The 15,380-nt window shown below is 31.1% G+C and overlaps 1 protein-coding gene across 3 annotated transcripts; it reads right to left on the bottom strand.

Moving 5' to 3' along the window:
- Positions 1-3,650: 3,650 nt before the first annotated feature.
- LOC114753714 (CBL-interacting protein kinase 32-like) lies at positions 3,651-11,424 on the bottom strand. Of its 3 annotated transcripts, none has more exons than XM_028942426.1 (15): positions 11,338-11,424; positions 9,579-9,805; positions 9,223-9,285; positions 7,839-7,910; positions 7,453-7,560; positions 7,271-7,351; positions 6,477-6,530; positions 6,255-6,380; positions 6,083-6,172; positions 5,676-5,798; positions 5,474-5,584; positions 4,912-5,025; positions 4,768-4,824; positions 4,608-4,682; positions 3,651-3,996 (listed from the first exon to the last, which is right to left on the bottom strand). In XM_028942426.1, exons 2-15 carry the CDS (start codon positions 9,747-9,749, stop codon positions 3,922-3,924), a joined length of 1,320 nt encoding a protein of 439 aa, XP_028798259.1. In that variant the 5' UTR covers positions 9,750-9,805; positions 11,338-11,424; the 3' UTR covers positions 3,651-3,921. The 3 variants fall into 3 exon arrangements, with proteins under 3 accessions (XP_028798259.1, XP_028798257.1, XP_028798258.1); XM_028942424.1 differs by lacking the exon at positions 11,338-11,424 and adding an exon at positions 11,012-11,228; XM_028942425.1 differs by lacking the exon at positions 11,338-11,424 and adding an exon at positions 10,464-10,568.
- Between the last annotated feature and the right edge of the window lie 3,956 nt (positions 11,425-15,380).

Here is a 15,380-nt window from a genome sequence, read left to right as displayed (position 1 = left end):
CTCCTATCTTTCACTATTCTGCTCACCCTGCTTTTGTAAGAAGAATCCGTTTAATCTCAGGGAGTGCTGCTTCTTGCTTTGCTAGTTATTATAGAATAACTCTCAAGGACAGTGTCCATAGAACACGACTTGGATTTACCGTTTTTCTGCAAGTATTATTGTCAACAGAATTTGCATAGCATTACAGAAGAGTTGGAAAATCTATTAGATTTTTAGAGAATTTAGGTGTTGTGGCCAACATAGCTTTTATTAAATGTCAAACCAATAGATCTTAAAGAAACACTGGGGGCACGTAGGGCAAAAGAGAAATCCTATTTGGCGCTAAAAATCAAAATTATAATGACTTTAGCAGACGAAATGATAATATTTTATCAACTTCAACTTTTTCATGACATTTATTTGCAAAAATTTAAATCATTTTTTCTTTTTCTTTTTTGCCCTCGTATTTCTTATTTCAAACTTGTTAATTGTATATGTGATATTTAATTATTAGAATATAGCAATAAATTAATAAATATAAAGAGCTAGTCTCCTTATATAAACAAAATTCAAACAAATGATTTTTGGATCACCTATGCATCAAACAAAACAAAATAAGAGGCACAGAATTAACTCCTCAAATTCATTGAATTTATAATAATGAAACATTATTATAACATATCAATTTAGTAATAGGATCTAATATATAAATTGAATGTTAGGATTTAGTTTTTTTCAATATATATAAATAAGGCTATATATTTATTTAATTTTCTAAAATTAAATAAGGATCAAATCAAAATAATTTTGAAGAGACATTTGATCCCTACCCATTAAAATATAACATAATATCATTATATCTTGATCAAAGAAAGATAAATAAATGGCAATTTAAATCAATGCGCCACTCATTGATGATGGCTATCGTTCTGCCCTCCTGAAATTTGGCAACTTTCATTTTTTTGAAAGTATCGGCTTAATTTCAATATTTTTTTTTGAATTAATATGTCTAACATTTATTCATTTGTAATTTGAGAATTGAAACTAAATATTGTGGTTTGTGATAATACTTTTAGAGACCAGTTCCATTTATGATATATGACTATATCCTGCTGGTAAAATTCCAATGTGGTTATTTATAAACAAAAGCGCAATAAAAAATGCATGTTGAGTAAACAAGTGAATATTGAATGATACATATCATGAGCTTTGGATGGTCTGCAAAAATGTTGAGCCCAACCAAATTGAATGGGTCCATTTGGTTTTATTTGTTGAAATTTAAATTATTTTGGTTGAATAACTGTTACAAAGCTAAAGTATATATTTAATTTTTTAATTTTATAACGAGTTTCAATTTAGTTTATTAACTTTAAAAATTATACTTAGTCCTTTGACTCTAAAATTATTAACAAAAAAAATGATACATTGAGATTTTAGATATTGATAAAACATTTTCAAATGTTAACATATTGAATTTAATTTTTAAAACAACTATGATTGTTACAAAAAATTATCATTTAAGCATGACAATTTTAGGATTAAATGATCGAATATATGTTTTTTAAAGTTAAGAGACCAAATTAAAATTTTATATAAAGTTAAAAGATCAAATACATACTTTAACCTTGTTGTAATTTTTGGATGGATTTCCCACTGAGATTTGTACAGAATTTATAAATACTGCTTGACTTGGCCCAAAAACAAAAAGATTGGCTAAATTAGGCCTAATTGGTATCAATTAGGACGGTGTAATCCAATCAACTAAATGAAACAAACCTAAATACTCCCCCGGTCCTTAATATAAGACCTAATTATTGAGTTAATTTTGGTCCTAAATATAAGACCCATTTTTTCATATTTATCAATTTTCTCTAATTATCCCTATAGATACACTCTCAACCATAATTAAGTAGTAGAAGAAAACAGGGTATTAAGAAAAATGATTATGATATTTTAGGAAAAATGTGTTACATTGCTTACCTAACTTTCTTAATTTAATCAAATTAGTTAAATGGGAGTACTTTCATCCAATTTAGTTTGGTTTGATTCAATATGTACATATCTTAAAAAAATTAATTTACTAAGAGTTAAGGCTTTTTTTAGTGTGAAGTTCTGAAGATATAATGGATGAGTGAGTTATAAATAATATTAGAATATGATTTGGTAATATCATGTATTAGTTAATTAGTTAGTTGTAATAAAACAATAATGCAAGGATATTATAGGGATAACATTTTTTAAATAATTTAAAGTAAATGTTGAATCATTGAAAGGTAAAGAAAATGTTATTGGAATTAAATTAAAATATAAACATTATAAACAAGAGAATTGGACCAAAACAATCAAAATTACGATGAGTTTGACCAGTCCAAATTTTAATTAATTTAATGTCACGTAACATTCTTTCCCAACGTATTTCATTTCAACACGTAAACGTGGCCAAGAGTATTTAGAGAGAGACTCAAATGCTAATTAATTTTATCAATTTGATAGTACCACAAGCACCATTGACCTTAAAGACAAATTATAATTAAAGTCATTATAATATCACCAACTATGATTGAGTCTAACAAAAAGAAATAATTCTTTCAAACGTGGTGAATCAAAGTTTGACTTCCCACTAAAAAAAATATTCATATTTAATATCTAATTTCTATATTTAAGTCGAGGTATTATTATCGTTGTGATTTGTGTAAAAAAAAAAATCATTTTTCATTTTTTCATGTTTTTTCCATTTATCCACACATCAGAACTCGGAAAAAGACCTTCTCTCTCCTTTTCATTCCCTCTTCCAAACAAAAATCATGAGCAAATAAAATAATATTTATAGATGCTAAAATCTTAAGAGAAACGAAACTGAAATCTCCATTCTCCAGAACAGTACGAAATTCAATCATGGAGAGAACAAATTTTAATAATAAGTGGTCGGAGGAGGAAGCAAACAAGCAAGCCAAAACGAATGGATATCGTCGAAATAAAAAATTCTAATAAAATCATTGACCAAAGAAGAAAATGAAATTATAATAAAACTCTATCTCCAAGAAATGAGGATAACTTCGAGAAGGACTGAGGCGAAAGCCTTTGCAAGCAAAATATTTGAATAATTTATGAAAAAAATAATTATTTTCTTCATAGAATATGACTTTCTTTATGTGTCAAAAAATTTATCAATTTATACAGAGTAAATTTAGAGAGCACTGGGATATTATTAACAGTAATTTTTTTTTTAATATAAACATTTTGATTAGGTTTGATCATATGGAAAAACATTAATTTTCCTCCACTTACTATCTTAAGGCCATTTCAAGCCAAAATTATTTATTCATCCTAAATTCCTAATCTCATTCCTACATAAATTAATGAAGCATTTATGAACCTCATTTTTTGTCAGGAACACCTTTCATGACCTCCAACCTTCATTAATTTGTGTCATTGGATTAAAAATATCTTCAAAAAAGAACACAAAAGTGTTTTTCCTTTTCTTCCTTTTTCCTCTACAAAGGCCCAGTTTGATAGCACTAGCAAGTGAAGATCATTCACTTTCTTCACGCGACATTTGAATTATGCAATGTCCATTATATTATACTTTTTATTATTATTTAAATTAATGGAAAAAGTATTTTATCCTTACTTTTCACAGTAGGGAAAGCTAGCAGTAAAGGAAAATAAACTAACGAACGACATAAAGGGTGACTGACAATACATGCATATGATTTACAGATGTTTCATTAACATGATTCAGCTGTTGACTGGCAATACTTACATGAACTATTATGCATGCTTTCTCACAATAATAACCCAGAAAGCCATGTGATGATGATCATATATGTCCAATCAAACCTCCAACAAGGTAGTTTGTTGGGAAAATTAAACCAGGAAACTGGAAAAATGACAGCATCATAAGCCATGAAGAAACAACGCTTGACAACAATATCGATGATTTCACTTTGGTTCTTGCATATCATCTTCACTTTTCCAGACGACATCCTTGAGAGTTGTCGATAGATTTTTGTAAAACTGCAGACAGGGACAGGCAAAAATTTGATTTTCAGTTACATCGAAGGTTTGTGTGGATATGCTCTGATAATATTCCAAGTAAACTTATATTTAGATTCCAGAAAGAAGTATGATCTCATCACTAACATCCAATTTCTGAACCAATTTCCAAGTTAATCTGTCTGATTTTCATCCTTATTGTATTGCACCTAGCAAAAAGAACAGTCCACCAGCAAAACACGGCCCTAGTCTATGTTTGATCAATCCAGTCATTGAAAGATAATTATCATAATTTGGTCTTGAAGTTGACTAAAATAATTTTCAACAAAATTCACTCCAAGATCATAGTGGTGGATTCTTTGAAAGAAATGGAGTCAAATGATAGCAAATTGGTACCTATCCCTGAAGCCTGAAGGACTAAATTTAACATGTACTTTTGAGGGACATATATAATAATTTGCTATATCATTTTGCACGGGTTTCTACTTTCCAGTGAAATAAATTTCAGACTAAAAACCTCATACGTAATAAACAGTGAAGCTAGCTTCTCTCACATGCACAGGGAATAGAAAATTATAGCAAGCAATCAAGGACCTGGTGAATGAAAAAATCAAAGAGAAAGAATGATATACCTTATGGAACTCCAACGTATCACCTTTTGCTTTCCTCACCTCAACCATGTGAAGGGAAGGTGCCACTTGAAATACCTGCTTAAAATATAAAACATCATACACATCAAACTGGACAAATTGTGTTACACTTCATTATATAAAGAAAACTCATGTTATGTACCTCTGTGGCAACATTAAGGTTTCCTTTCCTTCCAGCCTTTACGTTTTCAAGCCTCATCTGTGGGTTCAAATACATAAAAACTAACTATAGATCAAGTTTTTCTTTGAGTGTGAGTTGATAATGAGTTCCGCAATTTTGGGTTACCTTGTAATTTTTCTTGCGCACATCGAAACCAAGAGGTTTTGCAGCTTCTTCGATCTTGTTGATTATCTCATTGGCAGGGCATTTTGAAGTGAATCTTGTTTCCCTTTTAAATCCCTGAAACAATTCACATCAGAATACAAAAATTCAAATAGTAATCAAGCAAAAAATTTCATATTCTGCTCAAGGTGGCATAGTAAAAGAAAATTTTTCCTCCCTAAATCAGATTATGCCTTGGACAAAAGTTAACCAGTCCCATTATCTACCCAAGAAGTAATACAATTCCCATATCACATTTACATTACTTCAAATGATTGCGTAATTTTCCTATTTTTATATCACATGGCAAATGCATAGCAAAAAAGGGACCGCACTGATGCACTTGTATGATTGAATTCAAGTATAATCATGATCAGATTAATCCGTTCGCTTCTACAGATTTCCTCCAAAATCTTTTTACTACCGTATGCTTGAGAAGCAGAAGCAAAGAAATGGGTGCTCATTCAGCAAATCTACAGTTCCATAACAATACAAGAAAAGCATCTCATCATGTAAAGTTGTGAACCTGCTCTATATCAAACAAATTTTCAAGGTTCAGCCCTTTGGACATGGAGATTAAGTCAAATGCATTCATAGGTGTTGGCTGTTCTTCTTTCTTCTCGGTCACATGGTGCTCCTGTGAACATGAAAAAACCCCTTTATATTAGTCGTCACATAACTGACAGAAGTCAATACCGTAATCATAGTACTTATCATCTTCGACATACTTCGGAATCTTTAAAGACGGCTTCAACATCATCAATGTTGCCCTCTCCTTTCTCCTCAAAAACAGGAGGCTTGTAATCTTTCTTAAACCATTCATCTTCTAGAATCTCCGATACCGTGATACGCTGTCATTGAGTGTAAATCAGAAATGCATACCGTGAGGCATGTAACAGACTACTAAAATAGTAAAAGACAAGACAGGATTGTAAGTCCTCCATTTTTCTCTCATATTTTTTCCCTAAATGCTTCTGAAACGTCTACTTTTTTACACATTTCACAAAATTAAGTTGATATGGTGCCACTAAGTCAATCTCAGCCCACAGGAAACGGCTTTTCCTTTCAGGGGGGAAAAAAATTCCTTTTTTTTACAGTAGATGAAACAGCTAGAAAATCAAATGCTTTCTCTTACAGTTGCAGGGTTTGGATCCAGGATTCGAGCGATCAGTTTCCTGGCACTGAAAGAAAGCCAAGGGGGGCAAGTAAATTCAGCAGCTGAGATCTGTGGATCAGGAAAAGGAAGTAATAAACAGAAACATAATGGGCAACAGGAAAATTGTGCAGAAGAAATCACAAATGCTCACCTTTTTATATAGGTTCACAAGATTAGGTTCATCGAAAGGCAGGTAACCTGCAAGCAATACAAAGAGAATCACCCCACATGACCACAAATCTGCAGTTGCCCCATCATAGCCTCTATCATTAAGGACCTGTTGAGAAAGAGTGCATATTATTATCATAGCATGGTTGAAATTTATAAAACACAAAAACACAACAAAGTAGCAAGGGACAGTATTTGTTTGCACCTCAGGAGCAACATAATTTGGCGTTCCACATGTAGTATGCAGCAGTCCATCATCCTGTCAACACATCATACTGTGAGATGCAACATGGCCTCTGAGATAGCATTGAAACTGTTTTATCAACACTACTCTACACTATCACCCAAAAAAAAAGACTACTCTACATGGGTGTGGACGAGCGACCAGATTCTGAGACCGGATACAACAATGCTTATTTGAGGAATTCTAGCTCACTTCTAGTATCAGTTGAGAAAAATGAGACAATATAACTCAATAACCATATCTTTCTGATTCCAAAAAAAAAAAGGAAAAGAAGAAGCAGAAGAAGAAGGAGTTTTCCTGGGATAAAGTTGAAAAGTTACTTATATTTAGGCTAAGACTTCAGGACACGGTCAACGCAACCAAGAAACGAGACAAGACAATAACAGGAAGAAGTCGTGTACAAAAAAGTATTATGAATTTTACAACACCGACCAAAATAAACAAGGTCTAACTTAAACCTGCATTATCATTTACCAGTTCCACTTAAAAAGACTGCCAATACAGAATTCAAGCATATATAGATATGCTAATGTATGGTGTTGAAAGCAAGCTATCTGCCCAATATACAGATATGTTAAAAATAAATTTTTAAAAAGTATCTTTTCCAAGCTAAGCAAAACAATTATTTTGCTTTCTGATTCACTTTCTTTTTCTGTAAGGATTAGCAGTAGACTTGGCAGCAAGAATATCACTACATTGAACAAAGATAAATAACAATGAAAAGTAAACCTCAGAAACCAATGAAACATAATTACCTTGACTTGCTGGGAGAGAGCACTTAAACCAAAATCAGAAACTTTAAGATTTCCAGAAACATCTAATAGCAAATTTTCTGGCTGCAACAATTTTGTTAAACAAGAATGACAGCTATGTAAGAGATTACTTCTTCTGATATCAAAGTGAAATTGTTCTGTTAAGACCGGAGAGTAGGTCCTACCTTTAGGTCTCGGTGGTAGACACCCCTGCTATGGCAATAATCAACAGCATTTATAAGCTGCTGGAAATATCTACGCGCTTCACTTTCTTTCATCCGCCCATGGTTTACCTTTAATAAAAAGTCCATTGGACAATAATAATATACATCACATTTTTAACTCTTCAACAACAGTTAGGGACTAAAACTCAAGGCAAGCCTATCAACAATAATGATAACATAAGAATAGGAAAATAATTGTGGTGGACGGATAGAACTATAGTATCATAAGCTTCGTGAATACAACCCCGTCCCTATTTTATTCTTTTCCTCAGAATTGCTCTTGAGCAAATAAAAAATACTAGAAAAACCACTAAATAAATGGGACCAATATAGACTGGCTTGCTTACAATTTTGTCAAAAAGCTCTCCACCAGTCACAAACTCCAATACAATGTATATTTTAGTCTTGCTTCCCATGACCTGAAAAAGAATCATGTAGTTCAGCTATACAAAATATCATGAATGGAAGCTAGCAACAAAGTAACCAGAACATTGAGAATAGCTAGGTTTCAAATCATGATAATTTTTTATAAGGTAAAATCCTTTGATTTCCGACAATTGAAGTTTTTTACTACTTTTTTGGAGTTTTGACCGGTGTGAAATGCAAGATGAAAGGCAAACATGTCAGAACCACAGTAAATTTGAAAAATGGCCAAAGGGAATCTATTTCTTTGTTCCCTTTTATTGTCAGCAGTACTCCAAATCATAGGAGCAACGGAATCAATTTGTCAAATATTTTTGTATAAGATTTTTTTTTTCCCTATGACCATGGATCATTATGAAGAAGGTCTTGAAGAGGAAGTGTTGGAAGCCCAGGTAAAATATCAGATTTCATTCATTTCTGAGGTCAAAGGTGTTCTCTGTAAACGAACTAATGATTTGGTATGCCTAGTGCAAGAATATAGACTAAAGACTATTCGTCATATCATAGGCACTTTATTCGACCAGATGCTGCCATTCTTATCCATTTTACGAACACATTTGTCATATGAAAACTCGTCTACGTAGGCCTGAAATAGAATCTTTACCAATAAGATTTAGCTGTGTTCTTCTCTAACCATTTACTTGGAAGAAAGAATGGATTAAACGGGACAGGACAAAAACAGAGAAGAAAACCAACAATATCTATGAATTAAAGAGAACTGGATGGTGATGAAACAGGAAATAATTGATAAAATTATACACAGAAAAAAGGAAAAGGTCTGCTGATTAGGTAAAATAACTCAAAATAATGTTTTAGTCAAACCTCTTAGTGTGTCCGATGATCAAACATGTAACTTCATCAAAGATAACAGGCAGCAGTTCCAGAACATTTTTTTTTTCCTAGTTCTTTCTAAATACAATTTAAGACCTTTCAAGTTTCATAGCCTCCAACGGCTTTGAATACTGTCAGGATACAAAAAACTCTGGAATTGTAGTAAGAGTCGTAATGAAAAGTGGAGTTCTGAACAAATTTATGCATATCCATAAGTTGTTGCTTTTATTAATAGAAGAACTTCTTCAGGCTGGCAGAATCTAAAGAGATGAATGCAAGCACCAAGAGAATATGACATAGTTTATGATCAGGACAACAATAATATTTTGTCAAATAGAGAGTTGACAGTTCTTTGTATTTTAAACAGAGTATGTGTCTAGATTTATAAGCCAAGTATTAAATAGAAGACTTGATTTAGGAAAGGAAGGTAAGGGGGGCAGGGGAGGAGAGAGAGGGGATCGTGTGTGAAAGAGAGACCTCATATAATCGAACAACATGTGGATGCTTGATCAACTTCATTGTTGCAATTTCCCGCCTGATCTGTAAAATCACATTAAAAAGCATTCAAGAGATTTGACTTCATTTCGTGAGGGTATAGATCAGTTTTCCTACAGAATATATGCTAAACATAAAGTTCCCATACAATGGACAAGAACCAACTTAACTATGTAAACAAACACCTAAAACTTAATGATAGATTTGTCAACAGTTTGAAAGCTCTTCAAAGACAGGAAAAACAGTTATGATACAAATCTGTAAGCCCTCTGTAAATTGAATGAACTGATACAAAATGGAGGGGAAGAAAATTTAACTAGCAGTAAATCTTAAACTACCTGTTCAGCCATCTTGTGCCTGAGAACCTTTTCTTTGTCAAGAATTTTGAGAGCCACAGGATCCCCAGTCTCTGAGTTTCTTGCAAATCTCACTTTTGCAAATGTTCCCTCACCTATAGTTCTTCCAACCTCATATTTACCAACTCGGCGCTTGATTTTAGGCTGACTCATCTTCAACGATTGTTGAACTTAATAATCAGCGGAAATATTGCTTTCTTATTAAGAATCTGCCCAAAGTACATACCAGACTTCAATTCCTAGATAAAGTTTATCAAAAATTGAAGTAGAAATGAAAGCGAAACTTATAACAGATCTTTTGTGCTCAATTAGGATGAGTGGTTTATGAAACGCTGCCACTCCTTATGATTCGAACAATAAATTAAAGCTGAAGCTCCAAAATTCATATAACGAAGAAGTCAGCAATTAATGCTGTTAAAATTCTATAAACAGTATGTCCTATTATAAAAGGAGTACATAGAGACCCAGGAAGACCGTGTTTCGGGTAAAAGAAGCCTGAAGATGAAAAATATTCTAACTCAAAGGCACTCAAAAGAATAATGAAGCAGAAGAAACAAGAGAATTTAGTCTACCAAAAAGAAAGGAAGAAAGAGGTGATCAAAAAAGAAAGTAAGAAAGAAAGGAACAGAAAGGAGCGAATAAAGAAAGTAAAAATTCATAAGCTCAGTGCTATCCAAAAGGATGAAGAATAAGAAAGTAAAACCCTGCAATATACATCGAAGTAATAGGCCTGCCACAAATGTACAATGAAACGCCATAGCCAAGTCAAATAGAACTTTTTTTTTGGGTTCAATGTTCAAAGAAATGGCTTTACGCGAGATTTAAGTTACAGGAAAACGAAGTAACAAAGATTGGATGAGGAGTAACCTCAAGTTTTGTCAAACAGCCTCCAACAAAATGATTGTCACCACTCACCACAACTGGCTTTCAGCTCGAATTTGAACTTTTTGAAAAAAAAAGAAGAAGAAAAAAGAAGGAAGACTAACACAACGTTCTTCCGGGCAATTATTATGATTATTACATATTTGGTAATAAAAGAATCAATGTCCAAATCTGCATTGAAGATCTTCTGTTCACAAAATATTCACAGAAACCACCGCAAAGAACAGAGTTCCAAGATTAAGGAACAAAAAATCTTCGAAATACTCGAAAGCCGTACCAATTGGAGAAAGAGAAACTCAAGAACCAAAAAACACCTCCCAAAACCTCAAATTAGGAACACGAAAGAGAACCAATTAGATCTCAAGTGCTGAAATGGAGGGAAAATCCCAAAAGCTCACACTTTAAAAAATAAAAAAAAAATCCAAGAAACGGGGGGAAGCCCAAATTCCGTTCAAGAAATGAACAAATTGAGAGTAACAAAGGGATGCAGATGGTAGAAAACAGAAAAAATCCCGAATCAAAAAGTTTAGTACCACATCAGCTCCACAGGGCAAAATCCTACACAAGAGCTTGAGATTCAAGTAAGCGCAAAAAGAAGAACAGTGAAAAGTGCAGAGAGACAAGAAGATGGCTAGGCAGGTAGATGGAGAGAGAGGGAGAGAATATATATACTTTGAGCGTTACGGAAATAAGAAAGAAGATATGGAAGGAATGAAGAAACAAAGAAGGAAGAGCAACGAACGAACGATGAATGAAAAAATGGCAGGAAACACACACAAACAGTATTTCGGCTTTTGAATTTACGCAAAAGCCGAGAAAAATTTTATGATTTTCTAAGGCATACCCACCAACAACTTACCCCACAATCAGGCAAAAATCATTTGCTTAATCCAATCGCATCTGATTACTAATTTTTCCTCATTTTTCGCAGCAAATCTATTGTTCCCCCAAAAAGCTTTGTCAAAATGTTATGAGAATGTATTTTGATCAACAAACTAAAAAGCTTACCGATCCTACAGTACCAATTCGATTCCTGAAAGGAATGAACAAATATATATACTCCTCCGGTCCGTCCAATTATTGATTTAATTTTGGTTTTAAATATAAGACTCATTTATCATATCTATCGATTTTCTCTAAATTATCCCTGTAGATACTCCCTTAATCATAATTAAATAGAAAAGGAAGAGGGGTATTAAGAAAAATGATTATGGTATTTTAGGAAAAACATGTCACATTTCTTATAATTAAATAACTTAGCTAACTTTTTTAATCCAACCAAACTGGTTAAATGTGTCTTATATTAAAGACCGGAGGAGTATATATATATATATATATATATTATATTATAAGAGGTATAAGAAGACTTTGGTCCTACCATGAGTTTGTCGTGCGTGCATGGGTAGACTGCTGGCGCTTCTAACAGCCACCAGCTATACGGATTCACATAAATGCAATGGAATGGCCCTCAATACTCCCCAAGAAAGTTAAGCTTTCAATAGAAAAAATACAACTTTTGATTCTTAATTTATTTTAATTATTAATCCAATCCTAAATTTTTAATAAGAGTAACTTAGTTTATATAGGATCTTAATTTGAAACAACTCGATTTTTGTAATTTCCAATTTGATATAACTCGTTTTCTCAAAAAAAAAATTGATGTAACTCAATCTTTGTAATTTTTTATCCGAACAAATTACAGGGACCTGATCATGTTAATTCTTTTTTGACCAGGAATCATATTAAGTTAAAATTTAGAAACTAATTTCAATAGTTAAAAGAAAGTTTTGAGGCTAAAAATTATGTTATCTAATTTAATTCTTAAAAAAATCTCTAAAAAAAATACTGTTGAATTTCCAAATTTTAAATCAGAAATTACTAAAAAAGTAAGCTGTCATTTACTTTTCGAGTGTAATTATTTTTTTACGAGTGTAGTAACTCATTCTAATTTGAAATTTTAAAATTCAACAATTATTTTTTTAGATCTTTCTATGACTCTTTTGTGATATTCTCCTTTTGCTTTATTAGACCCTTTTCAAAAAAATTTATAATTTATAAAAATAATTTTAATATTAGCTTTATGTTTTTGGTGAAATTTAATATTAGATTTATTTTAGCATTAGTTCTTATTCTGTTGAAGATAACCGGTGTAAGCAAAAGTAACAAAAACAATTAGATTCTTTTCCCTTTGTAATGTAATGGATTGATATTACGTTATGAATTAAGTGTTTAAAAAAAATGAAAATCTGTAAATTTCGTATATGAAAGCTCCATTGCAAATAAAAAAGGAAGAGACAAAATAATTGGAAAAGAAGTGTTTTTTTTTTGTTATAAAAATGAGAAAAGTAGAGTGTGGAAGAGAGAATATAATAGAAAGACAAAAATTTGAATCTCTCATTCATTTAGGGGTGACTCATTTGTGTTGAATTATTTTGACTTAAATGAATGAGAAATGCTCATTTGCTTCCTCTTCCAATGTCTTCTCTTTCTGTTATATTTTTTCTTCCACACTTTAATTTTCTCATTTTATAACATTTTCGAAAAAAATAAGTGTAATTAATATTGATATGTTATATAAAAAAAAAATAAGAGAAGTCAACAAACCATAAGGATGTTACTAATAGCTCACAAGATTTTAACTTTGAATTTTGTTTCTGATATAAAAATCTTATTTGTAAGCAATCTATAAATGTTTTTGCAAGTTTTTTTTTTAATTTTAAGGAGTGTCGTGACAACTCATCTAAATTTTATGATTTCTTACATAATAAAAGAATATTGTTAGAAAAAACACTCTTCTACTTTATGTTTGGTCAAGAGTAATTTAGCTTTCTACTGATCAATATAAAATATGAAAAATATAGCTAGATGTATGACATAAATGTCCAAACTAACTCATAACAATAAAGTTATAAGTTCAAACCTCACTATTAACGTAAAAAACTTATTAATAGGTAATATGCAAGTAACTACATAAGCGCTATATGAGCGTCAACGCATACTCTAACCCTTATAAGTTTTGGAACCAACTCACTTGAACTTTTGTTTGTGAAAAAAAAAAAAGTCAAAAATAATGACTTATTTAGGATTGGGGAAAAGGTACAAAATTCACTGCTCTACTTTCATTTGATAAATAAATAGAGATATAAATCATATCTGATAGAGCCAATAAAAGAAAGAAATCTTTTTTTTTAAAAAAAAAAAGAGAATATGGGAGTAAACAGGAAAAGTAAATTGCACACATAATCTGTATTTGCTTTTTAATATGCGTAAATGTATATTTGCACACTTATTCTATATATTAATTATTTTTATTATCCATTCACATGATTAAATTATTTCACTTCATATGATTTATAAAAGTTAAATTTTCATGCAAAGCCAAGATTTCTAGTAATAGCAATAAAGGTAGGGTAAGATATATGAATAATTTAAAGTTTAAACTATTGATTAAAAAAAAAGGTATTTCATCGAGTTTTTTTGGGAATAATGGAAGGAAAAACGGAATTTAGATAATAAAAAAATTACATAAAAATAAAAAATACAAAATATGACATCAATATCTTTTTTTAAAAAAAACTATTTGTTATAAAAAAAATAATTTATTCTGCTTTCATGAGGACGAAAACAAAATTGACGTAAATGATTTTTGTTTTACGAATTGTCTCTATTTCTTTTTCAGCCAATTCGTTAAGATTGAAAGAAAATTGGAATCTCTTGTAACTCTAACCGGACATGCGTGTACAATGCACGTCTGATTTTAACATTTCTGATTAAATTTAAAAGATCTAAATTTGTTATAATTAAAAAAATATTGAGAAGGGAAAAAAATAGATAATTATATATTTCAAATTTAATTTTAACTAAATACGAATCATCCGCACTTTTAAAGCAATAAAATTCATGAGTAGTTAATTGGAAAAAAAATCTTCTCCCATCAAACGTTTCTGAACCTTTTGCCACACAAGAACATCTTCTTTGGCTACCAAACGCAACTTGATTGCGTCTCCGTTTCTCTTTTTAATTACTAAGTCTAAAACTTCGTTATTCTCTTATACTATTTCGTCTTTTGTTATAAGATCTTTTCAACTAAATTGTACAGTAACACTTAAAATTAGTTTAAAACAATTAATATGTAACAAATATAATTTTTTTCCAAATATACCCTGATATATAAATAGGTATATGTGAGATAGTAATAGTGAGATAAATGAAGAAAGATAATATATTAAATATATTAAGTTAGGGGTAAATAGGTAATAATGCATTAAATGCTCAAACAAACCCAAAGAGAATCTTATATAAGGAAATTGACCTATTGAAAAATTGGATCTTATAATAAAGGACGGAGAAAGCATACATTATCTTAAAACTTAACTTGGGTCAGCCAAAAACTAATGAGTTGACTTTTTTGATTGGCTCGATCAAGAGTTTTTGAACTGGTTAATCAAATTGATTCGTTTTTTCTTTTTATTAACTATGAAACAACGTCATTTTGTGTTAAAATTTAAAATGAAACATAAACGTTTCATTCATCTGTGGATTAATGTCCTTTTTGTTTAAATATTACTCATCTCACGATTATATATGAATAGTTTTATATATTTTGAACCTTACTAGCAGGCATACTTTTATATACGTGTTTATGTCTCTCTATATAAATAGGGCATAATGATGTTATATATTTAAATTTAAATCTAAATATTAGATTCACAAATAGATTATAATAATTAATTGGATGAAATTAATGTTGGGATGAAAAGGGATGAGGCCAAAAGGAAAGGGAAGAGTATGATGAGAAAGTTAGGAATTTGCCCATAATATGTGAACACATGTAGTTACATTCCCCACTATTGCTTACAATTGACCCATCACTTGGATGGCATCTAATGCGTACAAGATTGC

This window comes from Neltuma alba, unplaced genomic scaffold, assembly GCF_004799145.2.
Source record: "Neltuma alba isolate B1F8T4 unplaced genomic scaffold, ASM479914v2 tig00008091_pilon, whole genome shotgun sequence".
In the NCBI taxonomy this organism is placed as follows: Eukaryota; Viridiplantae; Streptophyta; class Magnoliopsida; order Fabales; family Fabaceae; genus Neltuma; species Neltuma alba.
The sequence above is the reverse complement of the archived record's forward strand: the minus strand, read 5'-3'. Positions and strand labels throughout refer to the sequence as shown.